General features: G+C 44.2%; 1 protein-coding gene across 1 annotated transcript; it reads right to left on the reverse strand.

The window, feature by feature from the left end:
* Positions 1-1,941: 1,941 nt before the first annotated feature.
* On the reverse strand, positions 1,942-10,581 carry lrrc4bb (leucine rich repeat containing 4Bb). Its single transcript, XM_053414540.1, has 3 exons — positions 10,368-10,581; positions 5,800-6,405; positions 1,942-5,683 (listed from the first exon to the last, which is right to left on the reverse strand). Exons 2-3 carry the CDS (start codon positions 6,040-6,042, stop codon positions 3,704-3,706), a joined length of 2,223 nt encoding a protein of 740 aa, XP_053270515.1. The 5' UTR covers positions 6,043-6,405; positions 10,368-10,581; the 3' UTR covers positions 1,942-3,703.
* Between the last annotated feature and the right edge of the window lie 9,364 nt (positions 10,582-19,945).

Raw genomic sequence — 19,945 nt, forward strand, 5'->3', positions numbered from 1 at the left:
AACTTATTTGAAACATCATCATCGTGAACTTGTTAACTCATTTTTCATTTAGTTAGTTGCACCGCTCCGTAGGATGGAATCACAACAAAGAATGGAGGAGGTGTCTGTTTCTAATAGCGGAGTAACTCCTTACAGCGGGTGGACAATTGAATCACAGAAGAAGCAAACAGTGAAATAATAGACCTCTCAGTCATTGCATGACAGTCATTGAAGTGCGAGAGTAGCACATGTGGATTTTTGCTATAATTGAAGAAATACACCTTGCTGCCACATTGTGTACCTGGATGGATACGTGGAAAAAAATGACATTTAATGGCATTACATAAAGACCCCAAATTGATAATATCACATACTGAGATACAACCAACAACTTTAAAATAAAAAAATAAAAAATAATTACAACACAAAATGACATTTTTCCCCCTTTTTTATATTAAAGAAATCTACATTTTCTAGCTCTTAACATTTCTTTTCTTTTTAAAAATCTTTCAAAACAGACCCAGGTATTCGTTTTATATATATATATTTATATATATGTTGTTTTATCAAACAGAACAGCTTACCTTTAAAGGACCAAAAGGTCAGTCCATTTTCACGCCTTGCATTTTAATCCGTTTCATTAAGGGGGTTTTGCTTCCCAACAAAACCAAGAAATGTCATCTGGGCGGAAGCGTCCATTGTAAGCGAAGGTTGGTGCAGAGGATACACGTGTATGGCAGAACTCCATCGGTGGCCAGGCTGCATCGATTCCACACCATAACAAACAGGGAGAGACATTTGCCTTGTCCGCAGATTTTCAGATTCCAGTCTCAAGCTTGCGATCTTCATTAAAAAGGTGTCACACGTTTGTACGATTGAGCCTCATACTAAGATGCAACCAAAGCCCCCCCGCATTTCCCCCGAATGTTAATAACAATAATAATAATGATGAGAACTGTGCACGGTGCATGTTATGTATGTCCAGAGCAATGAAAGGAACATTTCTGTGCTGATTAGGTGAGTCACCATCACGATTACACATTGCTGCAGCAGCAGCAGCAGCAGCAGCAGCGTTAAAGGAGATTTTTGTGCCGCGGCTGAGATGCAGGACCCCTCGCACGCCGCTCACAAGGAGGTATCGAATATGCTCTTTGAAATCTGACGACAGAGCCTCCAAATGTAGCACATCAAGGCAGCGGCCATATGTTGTGTCTTTAGCCTTCATTTATATTCTATTTGTGTCTCAGCGGGGCTACAGTGGGACCCTGCCCACCAGATCTGCTGGTTTGGTCGCAGCGCATTTACATTTTACTATGGATTCGAGCGAGATCCCAGTCGAAAACAGCGAATTGAGGCTATAGTCTGGACAACCTGAGTTATCAATTTACATGGTAACAGACGCATTTCAAAAGATGTCTAAGTAGATTATCATTAATCCGGATCAATGTGTCGTGCGTTGATACAGAAGATGTTCCTTTCATGGATTAACCTCTGCGACAACACAATCTGTGTGGGATTTCTCTGATATCATCACTCACACCATTAACATCATTATTACCATTCTTCTGTGTTTTCTTTTCTCCCCATAAGTGTGAACTTGATAAGCAAAAACCATCACGCAAAACAGCTCATATATATATATAGAGAGAGAGAGCGAGCCAATACACCTCTGAGGGAGGGGGGTGCAAATTAAAGAGGAAACCAAAGGAACAAAAACACTGCAGAATCACGTACACAGCTGCATTACAGTCAAAACGAGTGTCGATGGGATTTTGCTGATACTGTCTCAGGTACATGTATCTAAAAATAACTGGTGTTGTCCAGTTTGTGCTCAATTGCAACAAACATTTCGGGCTCCTGCTTGATAAATACAGTCTGTCATCCCAGAGAAAGGTGATTTATTCAATGGATTTCTTTTTTTTTTACCTCACATTTCAAAAGCATGTGTTAAAGAATCGCCATGGAGAAGCACATCGAGGGCTAACTTCAGACAAAAGCACCTTCAGTAGGAATAACATCATCTAGTTCGTTCAAAAAACACTAATTTAGCAAAACCAGTAGCGTCTGTAGAGCAACTACAGGAGAGTGACTAAAAGCCTGTCTGGACATGTTAGTAGAGCAGGTGGCACCTATCATTACCAGGCTGACTAATGGCTAAACCACAAACCATACATTCAATCCAGGTTTAGTACAGAGGGCTGCATAACGTCTCACTCTTTACTCATGTGGTCGCCACATTGACCCGCCACAACCCAATATATGATTGATTTATTTCACACGTAATGATACATGGCTAGACAACTGTACACAGTATATCAAACTAACAAAAATAAAGAAATACATAGTTTAAACGCAAGAAGCGTAAATGGCATTTAACATATGAAAGTTACACTGTAAAAATGTGGATCTTACAATTGTCATACAACCAGACATTATTATTATTAATATACTGTACATTTCCATTCATTCCAATCATCCAAAGATGGATGTTTTAATCCCTTCTTCTTCAATGCTGTTCTAGATAGATGTCTGATCATCCCTATGACAGCATTTTATGGCATGATTATGGTAACCATGAGCAAGGAGGTCATATCAAATTCCTGTCTAAAAGCAAATATCTGGCTACTGATCTGATTTAAATAACACATTGTCAACACTTTTATTTTACCCATACAGATCTTTGCATCGAGTTACCTTTCCATGTTTTGTGGAACATAATTTGACCATTATTTGATGCTGGCGTTTAAGTATCAGAATCGTCAAATTCAAATACCAAGTAGCTGGCTTTTACAAAATACATAATACACTCTTAGAACACAAAAGTTTGTAATGATTATTACTGAAGCAACAGACAAAAGTTTGTCAAACAGAGATCTGCATTTACCGTTCTACAACCTAAATGGACTTTATGTCACAAAGCCAATTCAAAGATTCACAATGAGTGTTGCAATTGAGCCCTTATGTTTCTGAGAAGTAGCCAAACTTAAAACATGTATCATAACCAACCGTCACTATCGCCACCCCTGATTATTCACAAAGAAACAAACTATACCAGCTTATACATCCACCCCAAAATATCTCTGCATCGGAGTCTGCAATGATACATATTTAAATGAAAATATATTTATATAATTTGTGGATTTTTCACAGTAGTTTGTACTGCACTGTACCTTTTTGTCCATCTATTTATGCCTACATAATTTTCACCTTGAGGGAGTCTATTGAGTCACTTGAGAGAGAGTGTGGCTTGCGTTTTGTGGTGAAGAAAAATGTCTCTTCAAACTTTTTTTTTGTCTGTAATATCTCCGGTCTTCAGTGTGGTAAGTGCTGTGCATGTCTTTCATCTCTGCTGGCCAACAACGAATACGGGACTGATTACTCAGAAAGGCTAGTTTTTCCCTACGAGAACACAGCTTGTAGAAACTGCAAAAAACATTTGCTTTGGCACAGATTTACATTGTAGAATGTCCATTCCTTCATCTCCATGGCCATGATCGTTACTACAAACACAAGAGGCTCATTGTGGAAATCCTTGGCATGTACACTGTCACGAATAAGTCTATGTGTTTGTGTATTGCCTTGTCAGTCTATCCTCTTTCCTGGTGTAACGTCGATTGCACTCTTAGTGTCTAATCATTCCGTGCATAAACCCGACATCCATCCCCTCTCTGTCTTCGACTCTTGCTCACTCTCTCTCTATACTCCTTGCTCTTGTTTTTTTTTTTTAGATCTGAGTCTCTTGGACATTTTCCTTTGAGTTGCCTTTGAAGAGAAGAGGCTCCATTTGAGGATTCTGGTTTTGGCCCATGAAACCCTTGATTGATCCATGTAAGCCCATAGTAGGCATGGGGAGAGACATCGGCAGAGGTGGGGACATAGAATTGGGATTGGTGCCATTGCCTGATGAGGAGAGCATATTAGATGAAGAGATTGGGACTGAGGTACAGGAGATGGGGATATCGTGGCCTTGCATCATCTTGCTACTCATGATCCCTCCTGGTCCGATCCCTTCACCGCCAATACTAAGACCCATCACGTTGTTGTTGAAATGATGGGTCTTGTAATAATGGTTGAGAGTATCTGAACGGCCAATGTTGGGAAGGTTGACTATTTCTGGATGATGTCTCCTCAGGGTTCCTTCTCCACCCATGCCGGAATTCATCGTTGAGCCACCTGAGATTCCACTTCCTGCCCCAGCTCCAATCTCATCTTCCACGTTGACAATTTCGATGGCTCTAGCGGGGCCGTGGTGCTTGTGTAGCTGGTGTTGCTTCCGGAGTTTATAGAAGACCACTAACATTACGGCGGCCATAAAAGTGATGGCCACGAAGCAACCTATGATGATTTTAGTTGTTTTCATTACATCATCCAGGCCTGGAATGTTAGTTACATCCATTATCGACATTGTCGGTGAGTTTTCCATACCTCTGTTAGCTCGTGGGGACAGTGAGGAAATAGAGGAAGGGGAGGGAGTTATAGTGACGCCAGGTCTCCCTCTTTGAACAGTAGGATTTGAGAATTCTATGAAGGTCTCATTAATATACTGTCTCGCCGAATTTTCCTCCTCTCCTCTTACTGTCTCTACTGTTTCCACAGTGACAGTGGTGAAATAACTGTAGCTGTCCCTGGGATCTGACACAGACACATTGAGCACAGCGGTTGCAGTGGTGTTTCCAGCGGAGTTGGTTACCATGCATGTGTACTGCCCGGTGTCTTGCACGGTCACGTTGGTGAAGTTCAGTGTTCCGTCATGAAGCACTGAGATCCTGACTCGGTACGATCCATGGGTCATCAGAGTGCCATTCGGAGTGAACCAGTTCACAGAGGTCATCGATGTTCCAGTACGACATTTCAGCTCGGCAGCCATGCCCTCTGTGACATTGAGGTCAGTGGGTGGCTCAACGATCACTGGGGCATAGCAGGTGAAGTGGCTCTGGTCTAGTTCCCCAATGTATTTGCCCTTTAGACCTGGAGGCGCATGGCAGCGAGCACAGCATGTGGTGTTGCTGGGAACTGTTTCTTTCAGCCACCAGCTGAGCCAAAGAACATCACAGTTGCACACCCAAGGGTTGTGGTTGAGATGTACCCTTTCCAGCTGGTGCAAAGGGGTGAAGAGGTCATGGGGCAGGGAATGCAGGGAATTGTGGGAGAGGTTGAGCTCCTCCAGATTTTTGAGGTCATCAAAAGCATTGCGTTCGATCACTGACACTCTGGAGTGCATTAGCCACAGCTTGCGAAGGGATGCTAGGCCTTGGAAGGATCCAGGCCGAACTATACCCAGCTGGTTCCCAGACAGCTCCAATTCCTCTAGTCGTAATAGTGGGGTGAGGTTAGGGATGTCCTTCAAGCCGCACATACCAAGATTCAAGAAGCGCAAATTTACTAAACCTTCAAAGGCAGCCTCTGAGATGAAATCCAGCTTCCTGAGTTCTCCGAGATCGAGACGGCGCAAAGAGGGAACACGATGAAAGGCAAATGCCGGCAGCGTCTCGATGGGGTTGTTTCGTAGCCATAATTCCCTTAGCTTGCTGAGGTACTCAAAGGCTTGTGACGGTACAACTGTGAGCCGGTTGTCAAAAAGCTCCAGCGTGTTGAGGTTTGGGAGGCCATTGAAAGCTCCCACCTCAATCTGTCGGATGTGGTTCTTGGAGAGCTGGAGGATTTCCAAATGCCGCAGGTGCTTAAAAGTGTCAGACTTGATCACCTGGTGTGGAAACAAAAACATTAAGGCAAGTTGTAGCAACATCAGAATTACTGCTGTCAACTTCAATTTACTACAGTGTGAATGTGTTGGTGGCTCGTAGATGAGGCCATATTTACCTGAATGGTGTTTTCTTGTAGATTGAGGTATCTTGTGTTCTCTGAAATACTCTCCGGGACTTGATCTAAACTCTTCCTCGTACAGATGACACGGCTCGCCTGATTGGAGCAGGTGCACAGGGAGGGGCAGGGGGGCGCCGCCTCTGCAAGTTGAGGTCCATGGTTGTGGAACCACAACAAAAGCTGGACCAACCAGAGGAGGGGGGAAGGGGCACAGGGGCTGGTCACCGTGACAACACGCATGGCAACTGAGTCATGACCCACCCCTACTGCAATAATGTTCAGTCACCTCTAAACGAGGGATTCTAAGTGCTTATCTTAATGTCCATATTCTATCCTCTTGTTCTGTTATTTCCTCCTTTAAACTGTCACAGAACAAGGTGGGATGTTAAATCAAAGAATATCTATTATTCACAGATTCTTATTTTACTTCGCTCATGCTTCTTTGACAAATCTTTGACAAACAACTTTCAACATGTCATTTCAGGGAACCCTGATTTGTTTTTTTCGAATCCCATGACAATCTTTTGCGGATGAATCGAATTCTGGAGGTGGGGGTGGGGCTGCTCCTGAATGTGTTGTCTCTGCTGAGGCTAGTGCGTCTCACTGTAGGGAAAGATAGAAAAGCAGAAGTAGGAAAGAGGTCAAGCAAGTGCAAGATATTAGCCTCATCACACAGAATTTATATCTCAAAAATATAAAACTGTCCTGTCACCAGAACGCACGATAAGAGCGGAGTCTGGCTTTTCGGTTCCAAAGAGGTGAATCTAGAATTGTGACCTGTAGACTAACTGGTGAGTCAGCTGCCATTTTCTTTATAGTTTGAACTCAACATCTGGGTCATGGCGTGTCTGAAATGGCCACAAATTTTGGAAAAGCTCGAGCTGGGTCACGAGTGCGGCAGTCTAGCGATTAGGATGACGGTCTCGTCTCATCGTCCACTTTATGATACTGGCCTTTCAGTCAGATACACACTGATAGAAGTAGAATATTGCATTTAAAGGAATTTAAAGTTGCTGGATGCCATTACTGCTGCCGGTGGGACTTATCTAGACCTAAGGTTAATGCAGAGTTTCATGCAATCCATCATGAGGCAGCAGCACAGCATTACAAATGAGATAACAAATGATGCCTGCATGGAGTAATTTAGCAATTAAGATATGAGGGAATGATTATTGACTCCTGAGATTTTACTGCAATGCCCATTGTGTGTACAACAAGTGACACACAATCAGACAACATCCCCGACTTGAAGCTGGCGACACAAAGGCAAACCGACAACAACCAGATTGTGACCATGTTGCAAAAATACTGCCGTGGCTCTTTGAACACATGCATGTGTATCGTGTGTGACTCCGGTTGAGAGAGGGCCACACACTCGAAAACAGAAATTGCTGCGAGCATCAGCAGACTCACTAAATTTAGAAATGCTTGGTTTCTCGTTCCCTTATAATGATTCGACCGAGGAGAAAGTGTTCGTTGTTTCCTCAGGCTCGACACTAAGACTCGGCCAGTCACAGCCCTGTGCCTTCTGTGGACCTCGAACAAGAGGATTCTTTGTGACCTTTCAGATTATGTGACCGCTGTGTTGCCATTATTGATTTTATATAAAAAAGATTCACTTTCTCAAATATTTAACTCTCTGATCAACAGTTTTTTTTTTTTTTTTCTTTCAAAGCTTCCATGGCAGCTCTTAGCATCTCCACCCAGAAACACTGTTGCTGTGGCAACCTGCTCACTCACCATCTTGTGTTCTTACTGTCCAGTGCCCTGTTCCACATCACTGTGCTTAGCTGAGCCTGATGAACGTTTGCCGTGCAAAACCGGTCAGTAACACCTTTTAGGTCTAAGTCAATTTACATTTGACACAACCTCTAAGGTGTGTTTCCTCATTAGCAGACAGCCTATGCAATAAACGGCCTTTTGCTCCAGAGCCTCTGGGAGAAAAAAAAGAAACTGAATCTTGCAAATCCAGCTACGTATATATGAAAATGTATATTTACATAAGTGCAGGGGAACCTGACGAAGCACACAGTCGAACCTTGGCCTTCGATATCGCAACAGTGGGAACAAACCTGCCATGAATCTTAATATCTACAAGGTCTGAGGATTAGGTCAGCATCCGTCTTTATTAAAAACATAGCTCCGAGAACTCTTAAAGCAGCGATTAAGAAAGGTCATAAGGGAGTATGTGCTAAAAATAGACGTTTTCAGATGCTCTGCACATGCCACAGACACTCTCTCACTCCGACACACACACACACACACACACTTGGGTGCAAATGCCACACAGAACTGACAAAACATCATCCATCTCCACTTCGAGACCAAGTACAGATTTCTGAATACAAATCTCTAAACCTCCATGTTACAGTTTGCAGCCCCTTTGCAACACTCCTCCTGATGCTGTTCTTTACACTGCTGTCCTTCCTCATGGAGTCTCTCTCTTGCTCGCTCATCCCCCATCCAGCAGGTAATTGTTGTTGTCAATTATTTGACGGAATTGGAAGAAAAAGAGAAAAAAAAGAGGAGGAAAATGTCTCAATGTCTGCCGCAGACGTCAGAACTGCATCCGATCCAGAATGGCGGCCTGGTAGTTTGAATGATTAGCTCGTCAGGAAATGATTCATGCAGTCATCAAAACACAACACCATGAATATTCAGCACGGCCAAAGATCCGATCACACCACTGCTCTCCGGTCAGAAAGGTTTTTTCAATACACTGGTAATGAAAATACTGTAAGGGTGGTGCTTTGTCTCTTTTAAAAAGAATCGTGGTTAAATGTGAATGCAAGAATCCCTCCTGCCTCTGCCACCATTTTTGAAATCTACAGAAGTGCGGGGGGGGGGGGGGGGGGGGGGGGGGGTGTTATGGTGAAGTGAGAGATTTGCAGTTGTACACATTCTGACTTTGGTCTAAAACTTAAGGCCAAAATGCTCAACTGCATTTCATATTCAGCCTTTTTCTTAACATTGAAGGAGCTGAGCGTTTTCTCACAGAGCCAGCGTCGCTGAGGTTTGACCGTCTACGTGAACTGCACAGGTTAAAATTGCATGAGGAGACATTGAATTCAGAAGCAGGGAACGCCTGTTGCCTCGACCTGGCGTCAAGCTCTCCAGCACACGAGAGAGCAACAGCACATGTACGCAGGAGACGGCCTTTACTTTGAGAGAAATCACACCTTGACTCATCTGAGGGCCAACGCTCCGTCGCCCGGCGGCCTCCCTCCTCATCCTCTCTCTCCTTGGGGCTTACGACACGGCCGAGTGGCGTATGTTTTCCGACCAATTGCGCTCTGAGGTATTTTTTCTCTTTCTTGATCTTGGCCGTTTTTCCATGTCAAGAGCAGATTGCAACCATGTAGATATTGATTATTCGATCAGGCCTGGGAGAGCGCTCGGTCGTGAAAAGACAAATTAGCTGCAAGCTGCTGACCAATTGCTACAAACCAATCACATCATCGTAAGCGCCTGATTGTATCAATGCCTCGCTTCCTCCCCCCCCCCCCCCCCCCCCCCCCAACAGAGCCATTAAGGTTTATGAAGAGGCAGAGTCCTGTTGTTTTCATTAAAACGTCTATGATGGCCGTGAGATGTCGCCTGTACATGCCTACGCAAAGGCCCAATTAGACCTGGTGTATTTACCGACGGCCTGGAGACGAACACAAAGCGACTCAGGTGCAGGGCCGACATCATCCACTGTAACTATGACAACACCAGATTGATTCAGGACGTGGGAATCAGGGAACGGTGCTGGGACGCGTCTCACCAGTTCCTAACGACCGGCATCGCTTATATTCAAACTAAAAACAGATGAAATGGTCAGGCTGGTGTCAAATATCCCCCCCCCCCCCACCCAGCCCCCTTGCAAATGATGACAAGTACATTCTCTCAATCCTCCAACATATGGATGGGGGGGGGGGACACACACACACACACACACACATAAAAAAGAAAGAAAGATAAAAGAGGACATAACGTGCATCTTGTCATTTAACTGCGACCTCTTCTCATCATATAGCCTCCCAACCCCCCCACCACCACCACCAGCCCCCCCAGCATAATATCTCCTACAATTCAACAGAATGGCCTTATTCATCTATGCAGCTGCGCGCACTACGGCGCACCTTCTCGGGAACGCAATTGAAATTCTGAATAGGCCTAATTCTGCACATGCTGCATTACAAAATGGCTTGCATCCATTCTCCGTCTTCGGGGGTAATGACAACACGACTGCACCCCGACAATCATCCATATGGCCGAGATATGAAAAAATGTGTGGACGTGTAGGAAAACACTTACATAAGGAGCCATGTTTTTTTTGTGTTTTTCCTTCTTTTTTTTTTACAATATGTTGGCAATGACCACCGCACTGACAACACTACATGTGAGCTTTTTCCTCATACCGGTATTAATGATTTACTGATTATCATCCGTGCAACATTTCACGATCCGATCTCCATCATTGCAACGACCGATTCCAACATCATGTCGGGTAACACATGCAATAAATACGCCGGCCATTTCACCCCCCTTTTTCTACCTGTACATCCAATATCCACACGTACCTCAATGTTCGCGGCGCGATGCTCGATGGCTTCTCTCCTCTCCTCTCCTCTCGTCCTCCTTCTCCTCCGCGATCGTCCTGCTTTTTTTCTCTCTCTCTCTCTCTCCTTCTCCTTCCTCCAGCCTCGCTGTCTGTCTCTCCTTTTCTCCTCGTCCCCCCTAAATTGATTCGCTTGTCTCCGCGGCTGTGAGCTGCCTCTTGTTCTCGTGGACTAGATCCGCAGCGCCAACGCAACGCGGGGGGCTACAGTGATGGCAGGTTAAAGATGAACAGAATCCACACACACACACTCACACGGACACACACACACATGTGCGCACACACACTCCGGCGAGAAAAAAAAGAAATCAACACAGAGATGAGATTAAGGGTCGCTGGAGGAGAGGATGTTGGTATTATAACATGTAGGAGCGAGGTCCTGGACGAGTGCATCCGTGCGCCTTATCATCATCACTGGGGAGGAACGCAGGCAGCACAACGCGACGGCGCCCGCTGGGCAGAGCTTTTTGCGTCCAGCATAAGCGACTCCTTTTACGCACTTTCCGTATGTTTCAGCCAGAATCCCACTAAGGCGGCAATAGAAGAATAGATGGAGGACCAAGGACTCCTGGATATAAAACACACCTCAAACCATGCAGGCTGTCACCAGATCTACATATAAATATATATTCTCTCTGTTTTTCTCAATTTGATCTGTGCATATGCTCCAGACATGTAACGAGTGTTTATTAACATGACTCAGCAGCACTCAACGATCATTAAATCTGAGTCAGTGTGTTGCTCATGCTAAAGTGAGATATTAAGCTCTGCAGTGTGTTCGGCGTTCATCACCGTGTTATGGGGGCACCTGTTTAACCACAAAAGCCACCAAACATCTGCAGTGGGAAACATCTCCTGGCCCATTGAGCTTTAAAGAGTATGAGGCCCAAGCTCCATAATGAATGCTCAGTGGTAATCGAGCAAACTGGTGACTCCTGTGTTCCTGCACGTGAGTGTTTATTTATCTCGTCCCCGGGGCGGATCTGGGAGCAGAAGTTAAAGTTGTATCAGCCGCCACATGTGACCTGCTGTCAGCATCCACGCCCTGCGACCCCTGTGAGGTTTGCACATCGTAAAAACCCAAACCATTTGAGTCCTCTGCTAATGTGCATGTGTGGAGTCATACTGAATGGATTCAATTAGGGGACTGCTAAAGAAAGTCGGCAAGTTATTAGCCCATAAAAAAACAGATTTAATCAGCGAAGAGATGCCGATCTTCCTCTCTGCACGCGTGGCCTGCGCATATTGATCCTCGTCGTGTGTTTGTCCACACGTGTCAAGCGCCTCGGCTCCTCTGAACCATCATCATCATCGCCCCTGATGGATACGTGCAGGGGGAGAGAGGCAGCCCTCTGTGACTCTGTGTCCTCTAGTTTGTTCGTAAAAATAAATCTGAGTCCGTCTTAGCCCACGGTAAAGGTCAAAGGACAGAGCAGGCCAGCTCTGCTTCAGAAAGACCCCCAAGATGTATACTCTCCCACCTCCCTCTCCCTCTCCCTCCTTCCTCACCCTCTCCCTCACTCCTCCCCTCCCTCTCCCCGTGAATGCCGTAGTGAGCATTGTTCACGACCACTAGCTTTTGCTGAAAGCCGCACAGCAATGAGGTCTCTGTGCCTTTTGCCTCTCTCTTCCTCTCCCCTCCCCCTCCTCAGCCTCTCTCTCCCTCGCTCTCTCTCCCTCTCTCTCTCTCTCTCTCCCAACCATCTACCCCTCTCTCCTTCCCTCTCTTTCTCTCTCTATCTCTCCCCCTCTATTAAATTTCCAGTCACACAGTGGTGCAGAGGATATTCCTCCTTTCCCTCCTTCTCCCTCTTCTCCTCATTCCCTCTCACTCATGCTGAAATCTTAGCCCACATCCAGCCTCTTCGCCCGACCCTCGCTGCCTTTCACTGCCTTTTCGCCACTCTCATCTCCTCTCTCCGTGCATCTCCTTTTTTTTTTGCCTTTCAACCCCCGCGCCATTTAAAAGAGATTCCACGCCACCCATGCCAAACCCAACCTTCCGCCTCTGCTCATCCTCCTTCCCCCTCTCTCCACTCTATGTCCTCACTGTGTCATTGCACATTGAATCTGATATTCCCCTTATGCCCGTATGGTATGCCTGTGTGTGTGTGTGTGTCTGTGTGCACGCCAGCACCCTTGAGCATGTGTGTGTGGGAGCGATGGAGTGCAGGGAGGGAGAGGGACATGCAGTTGTGCACAGTAAATGAACAAACACTCATTGCTGTATTGCTTGTGTCATCAGTACAGGAAGGCTCTTGGAGTAGAAATACAGCGGAGCGAGCTAATCCAGCTATCCAGAGGACGAGTGCATGGCATTTCCAATACAACCCAAGCCCCCTTAAACTCTTAATGCTGTGTTAGGAGCCACAGGGCAGGAGAGAGGGAGGGCAAGGAGGATTTGGCAGCAACATGCTAGTGCCAAGACATATGTGGCATGCTGATAGCAGGGGAGAGGTGCAGCTCACGCTCAGAAGAAGCTTTGGAGGGGGTGCTGATACACATCCATCACTTCCACGGTGTAGCTACAGGCCTTAGCACTCTGGCACGGAGGAATCGTACACGGCTCACAGCGAAAGATTGACAATGTGATTCTTTTTGTAGCAGCAGGGCTGATATAAGACGTGGTCGAGGAGAATTAGTGATCTCTTTAATGGCCCCGAGTGGCCAATTGGGATCGTGAACAAAGTGACATTTCTGGTGGTTATTTTTAGGAATGAGACAGAAAAAGTTGGAATGGTGCTCGGGTGCCATCTGTGCAAAAGAATAAGAGAGATATAAGAGAGAGTTTCAAGTTATTCATGGTGACATCCCTGTGTGTGTGTGTGTGTGTGTGTGTGTGCGTCTGTGTGTGTGTGTGCATGTGTGTGTGTGTGCATGTTAGAGAGAGGGAGAGAAAATAGAGAGAAAAATCCTAGTGTCACAGTATCTTAGCAACTGCCTCCATCTCCTTGGAGACAAGAACTGACATCATTTCCTGTCTGTGAGAACTCACTTTGGGTTTGTACACAGTGTGTTTGTTTGTGTGTGTGTGTGTGTGTGTTTGTTTGTGTGTGTGTGTGTGTGTGTGTGTGTGTGTGTGCGTGTGTGTTTGTGTGTGTGTGTGTGTGTGTTTGTGGTAGTGTGTGTGTGTGTGTTTGTGTGCGCAAGTGCGAGGGAATGTATGTGTGCGTCTGTTTGTTTGTGTGTTGGCGTGTGTCCACGTTCATATGCAGATGTGGTGCCTGCAGAATGTGCACTGATGCAGAGGGGATGTATTCTAGTGATTCACTCGGAGTGTGTTGAAGAACGTCAGTCAATCTGAGAGTCGAGAGAATAATAAACGTCATTTCCATTGAATAGAATTCGACTGACTGGCTCCTGATTTTAAAATTGATGAATTGTTTGTATTTGAACAGTTATTTTAGAAAAAAAGGTTTTATATTTAGCTGTGAAATTATGATGTAAAGACCAAATCTAATAAGTTTCACAGTTCCAAAGGATTTTCCCTTAAAATTTAAAATCTATTTTCTTGTGTCTTGAATTAAATCGTTTGTACCTTGTGTTATAACAGTAATAATAAGTTAGATGTCATTTTATGCGAAATGTCTTTATTTTGCACATATTTGTACTTTCACATCTGAGACTCTGTGTCTGCACCATCAAGTCTGGAAGTTCCCAGTGAGAATTCAGTTGATGAACCCAACAAGCAGCCCGTGCGAATATGTCAACTTCTGCTGCCACCTTGTGCCCAAACAAGTGAAGTGCAACCAGAAATAGCTTCAATCTCATCTTTACATTTAAGTTATTATTATCATGCTAAACACATCACGTTTTAGCTCAAATAACAATTAGATATGTTTCATTCCTCTACCAACGCCCAATATTTCCATATAGTCACTGGATTTTTAATGGATCTGTACCATGTTGCACATTGCAAATATAAGCCACTAAACTTGCCGGACTTTTCCCCCTCCAGATCCATGAGGTAATCTCTGTGAAATCAATGGAAATGTGGCAAAACGCCCGTCTCCCAATGTGAAAGAAAGTGAAACATGATTCCTGGATCCAATTCCTGGTCCAGATCCACACCAGTATTTTATAGGTTTGTCCCTGACACATACCGCAGCAGCTTGGTGGAGCCAAGTTTCATGTTAATGCTTCCCTTAGTTTCTGTGTGACGCTGCTAACAAACAGGTTGAACTACTCTGACAGCTTTGCGGAGAATTTCATACCTCAAAGTAAATGAAGCATGAGAGCTGTGTCTGTGTAACGGTGGAATGTTGGATACACATGTAACTAGTAACTATGTGAAACTAACTAGTATATCCAGTAGGGCTGCGGTGTATAATAACACTGTTAAAATGTGTTTACCAACTATGAGAAGAGAAAAGACTTGCACCCTGAAGAAAAAGAGAACGGTCCCAAGCACGGCTCAAGGAGCCACTAAAGATTCTGCAGGAAGAATGGTTCTACTGGGATAACTGGGATTTTACAGCAGAGAACAAAGACAACATTCAGTAGCTTGGCATTGCAGAAAGTAGCCGGTGACCATGATGAATAAAAGCCAGCTACACATATCTTAGCATCATGATTTTAAGATGCTGAATGACTAAATAAAGGGCCAAGGAAGAAGACCTTGCAGCAAACGAAAAAAATAAATATGGGTGAAATACATGAAAGGACACGTGAGTTTCTGCTTCCACGAGGTGATTATTATTCCAGGCTCGTATGAATCAACACAGTCAGCAACACAAAGAGTCAGACCATCATAGATCAGCACACAGTTTACAAGCCATCGCAGGGGAATCAGGGCCCAACATTGTGCCAAGCTAATGCCTCAGCGCAATTTACACACTTTCGCAGAAAACATTCTTATTCAAGCAAAAAACGTCCTCGTTAGATTCGTCTCCATCAAACTGGAGAGCTGAGGAGAAGTAACAGCAGCAACGTCACTGCTGCAAAGACCAAAGACAGACAACACACATATTACCGAGCACAACTTGTTTTACAACCAATTCTGCCGCCCCCTGCGCAACTGCTGGCACATAGAATATATACAGCACATTAGGGGCATAGCACTTGATGCCTCGACATTCTGCTCTAAGGAGGTCGATTTTTTTGGTCATTTTCCTGGATAAACAGGATCCTGTAGTAAATGAATATCATAGATACAGGGACAGCAGTGTGGGTCTGCCGGTCTCAGACTTTGGTCCAGACTGAAATATAACTGTAATTTATCCCCCGAGGATGAATCTGTCTGACTTTGATGATCCCTTTACTCTTTCATCTAGTGCCACCACGACGCTCACATTTGTGGTTTTGATTGAAATGTCACATCGATTGCTCAATTGCCGTGACATTTGGTGCAGATATTCACGTCCTCCTCAGAAAACATTTTTATAACCTTTTAGCCTCGTTATTGAGTTGGATTTTGAGTTTTCCCTTCCTGCATCACTAAGGACATTTAAGTATAGCATGCTAACATGCTACTTGGACAGTGCGGTATACCTCCTAAACAGGCCTCGGTTTTCTGGCCATCACCACATTCGTCGGACGTTGGCTTTGAGAGCGGCAACCAGCTCCAAGCATGTAAGGAGGAAGAGTCAGATGAATGATAAGGAGATCAATGCAGCTGCAGGGGCTCAGTCTCTGCGCTGCAACACCACCGTTATCTTGGCTTCCTGTTGGGCCATTGTGACGACACGGGCGGAGAGGACGAGGACAGAACCTCTGGCAGAGAAATGAGCCAGGACACAATGACCAGACTGAGTATAAATGCACAAGACTGATTTTTATTCTGGAACTTACAAGCCAGCGTCCTCCTTCATACTCAATTTTACATACAGAGGTTAGTGTTATTTCCGCATGCATAGTTGGTGAAATCGTGATAAATGATCTATAATGACAAAGTGCAAACAAACATCTACATGCATCCAACCCATTGCTGAAACTGCAGTTGAGGAGCGTTAGATAAAGCAAAAGTGAAAGTCAGTAGTGTTACCCTCCCTTTGGTCTAACATCTTAAGAAGTCCCGTAAATGTTTTAATGATGGTATCCTAACTCATAGTATTATGCAACAGCCGCTGGAAACATCTTTCTGACGATGGCGATCCAGCTGCAAAAAAAATTATAAAAAAGTATGAAAATCTTTGTTATTTGACAGGAAGCATAAAGGAATACCGTTTGAGCTCAAATTGAAAAAAGGTTCATGAACCTTTACTGAAATGCTACATTAAATGATGTGTATATACATTTGTTTGTCTAAATCAGCATTCACCGTTGTTTAATGCTTCACCATATAAAAACAACGCATAACTTGTGTGATTACCTCTTGGCGAACACTTTGGATTGCCGCATCATTTTTAGGACACTTCAAAAGTCCCTTTTGTTCATGGAAGAGACAGTCGACTTTAAGATCGAAGCCACGACTCAGGTCGCTGGAGCTTGGTGTAGTGTATTCGGGGTCATGGGTGTGATGCAGCACCACCAGAATCAGCTTCTTGATTTCTACATCTTTGGCACAGACACACAACACACATCACAGTTTGCAGCTACATGGCAAAACGTAGTCTAACGTCATTTCTGAAGGTTTACCTGCAGGTAACTTGGAAAGTGCTGAGTTGATGTCGGTCTCATAACGAGTGACGATGGGACAGAAGATAATAATCGCATCGCTGCCAACGGGTGAGTTCACTCTCTTTACTTTTTCCTTGGGCAGTTCTTTAAGAAATACATCATGAGCCCCAAAAGTCTTTCCTTCCACTTGTGAGTACACTTTTGGCATTTTCCCTGAAAAGAGAAAAAGAAATAAAAAAAATTTTGATTGTGGTCCTGGACGTCCTGGAGTCCTTCTTTAAAAACTTAAAATTCAGTTATGATGTTTGCTATCTGCGTATTTCTGTCTTACAAAAACAATGATGTCATGCTTCCTCTGCATCGTACGATCTGAGATATTTCCTTATTTGCTGGAATAATAATTCTCAGTTCTCAGTTGCTGCATCCAGCGGATCTTTAACGATTAAACATGACTTGAGAGCGTAAATAAATAGAGAATACTCACTGATTTGTGTGGTTGTGGTAGTGGTTTGTCTGGTTCCAGCCTTCTGGTTGCTCTTTTACAGGAACCTAGTTCATCGCTTACTTTTACTTTCACTTTGACTGCCACACAATGGGTGCACTGCGATGGAGTCTCCAGCAGGGGTCAGTATCGTGACAGTAATATGCTCCCACAGGCCTGCAGCCTCCGTACATTTCAAAGCTGAAGAATAACAGAACTGAAGTAAAAGTCGCTTTTCAAACCCATATTCTGATAGAATTAAATATACACATCGGATTTGTTTCGTCATGCGCTGTAGTTGCAATATCACTTTATTATTTCATGACCAATATCACTTCTAATAATATTATGTACAACATTTTGTTAATAATCATGTACAATACTTACTTGTCTGTTCTCATTTACCAATGTACTTTTTCAATTAATATCTTTGCTGGTTTTTAATCAATTCTCTATAATATATTTTATATTTTTCTAACTTACCTTATTGTTGTTGAATATATAATAACTGGTCCTCTCTAACTACTCATTACTTGATATTTTTATAGATAACTTATTTTTCATAATATTATATACTTCTCTGTTATTGAGCAAGATCTGGCACAGGATTATCTTATTTTATCTTATCGTATCTTATCTTATCTCATCTCATCTTATCTCATCTTATCTTATCTTCTCTGGGATTGGCGCTAGTGTGACCCTTAAAGGATAAGCAGTAGAAATGGATGCATGGATAGATGGAGTCCACCTACTCCTTCCGTCTCAGTCAGTCTTCATTATTAGTGCTAAATGTAAAGATCCACAATTTCCAGTTAACCCATGTCTGTTCATACTGTTGTGCTGGTGTACCGGATCCTCTGAGGCCCAGACGCGCTTTCATAACCTAACACTTCATCAGCTGACTCTCTGACTGACACACACGTTTCAGTTTGTCCCTGTGTGTGTGTGTGTGTGTGTGTGCACTGTTTCACATAAGGGGTGTGAAGCGGGTCTGTGGGAGCGATTCTTCATCCATCTGTAGTGTGAGGTTGTCTGGATCATCTGTATCTGTGCCCGCTGTCGGATCAGAGTCACGACAGGCGGACGTTCCCCCTTCAGGTTTCACTTAGCTCTGACAAACGATGCAGTGCCGCTGATGGAGCGGTCAGGGCCTTTTATTCACTAATCTCCAAAAGCCATCCAGCCATATAAAGAAAAACACAGTGTGTGCGTTGTGCAGACACATCTTTTATTTTGTTTTGCTTGTTTCCCCCATAAAAGTTGGATTACGACACAAGAGCAATCTCTTCTTGTATCAGTTTGACATTTTCTCTGAGGACGTCCTCTGACATCATCTTGTTTTTCTATGCTCCACGTTGCTCTTCCGTCATAATTTACGCCGGTCCACAAAGCTAACCTCCATTACCTCTGTGATAAACAAAGCCAAGACATATGTTCTCTAAATTAAACTCAGGCTAAACTGATTCTAGGGGATGGGTATCCTTGAAAGTGGCACCGCGAAGAAACAACCCACACACTCAGCAGCGGCGATTATAACATTTAATCACTGAGCCCTATCGCCGAGCTTTGCAGACTTCTCGCCCCAAGGTTTGATTTACCCGCCCTCTTCTTGTGGAAAAATCTCATTCACTAGACGAATTGCTGAGCGGGCCCCTCGGACCAGCGCTATAAATCATTCTTTAATCAGAGGCCTCCGAGATTGGGCGCAGACACCCGCGGGAGCAGCTCGGTGACACCTCGACTCCTCCCTGTGTGTATCCGCAGTCCCGGGAGTTTGTATCCTCTTCTGTTTGCACCTCGGGCTTGTCTGCATTTGTATCAGTCACGGGGGAACTAAGAGGGATGACCCAACCCTGCACACTCTGCTGACACCAACAACACCCAAACACTTCCACCGCTCAGAGGAGAGCGATCCCAGGGACGAGATTACTGGTTTGAGGCCGCAGGAGGATACACCCTCTCAGGACTGGATTATCGGCCGAACCAAGTGGGCAACCGCTCCATGGCCAAGGAAAACCCTGGGCCTCTAAAAGGTGGAGACATACAGTTTACAGTCCAGCCAGGCAGTGGGAAATGGGAAAATATCTTGATAGCACCAACAGATGGACGACAACTCCGATCAGAGTTTATATCATAACTGAAACTAAACCTTCATCCATGGGAACTATCCTCAACACATGTGGACAAACCACTTTGGTCGTTTGTTATTTCCCCAGTGGATCTAGTTGTGTTCGAGGAGCAAGAGCGGTTCCTCTGTCTAGTCGTACTTGATAAAAATAGTAGCTATGAAACATTAATTCATATAAATGTATTAATGCAGAGTACAATTCTATGCTAGCACAACAACCATGACAGTGACAGAAAGATAAATGTGGAAGTGTTAATAATAGGGTTTATGTGATTTGGATTGTTTTAATTAATCAAACATCATTTAAAAAAGAATATTTTATATTCAAATTTCAAAATGAATAAGAAAAAAAAAAATTACAAGAAATTAGGGA

This window comes from Pleuronectes platessa, chromosome 21, assembly GCF_947347685.1.
Source record: "Pleuronectes platessa chromosome 21, fPlePla1.1, whole genome shotgun sequence".
Lineage (NCBI taxonomy): Eukaryota > Metazoa > Chordata > Actinopteri > Pleuronectiformes > Pleuronectidae > Pleuronectes > Pleuronectes platessa.

What these genes read in the sequence shown, in the direction of transcription:
- lrrc4bb (XM_053414540.1), bottom strand. Translation starts at nt 6,042, where the DNA reads ATGCGTGTTGTCACGGTGACCAGCCCCTGTGCCCCTTCCCCCCTCCTC. An exon ending in TACAAGAAAACACCATTCAG is followed by an intron (nt 5,684 to 5,799) that starts GTAAATATGGCC and finishes TTTCCACACCAG; the next exon opens with GTGATCAAGTCTGACACTTT.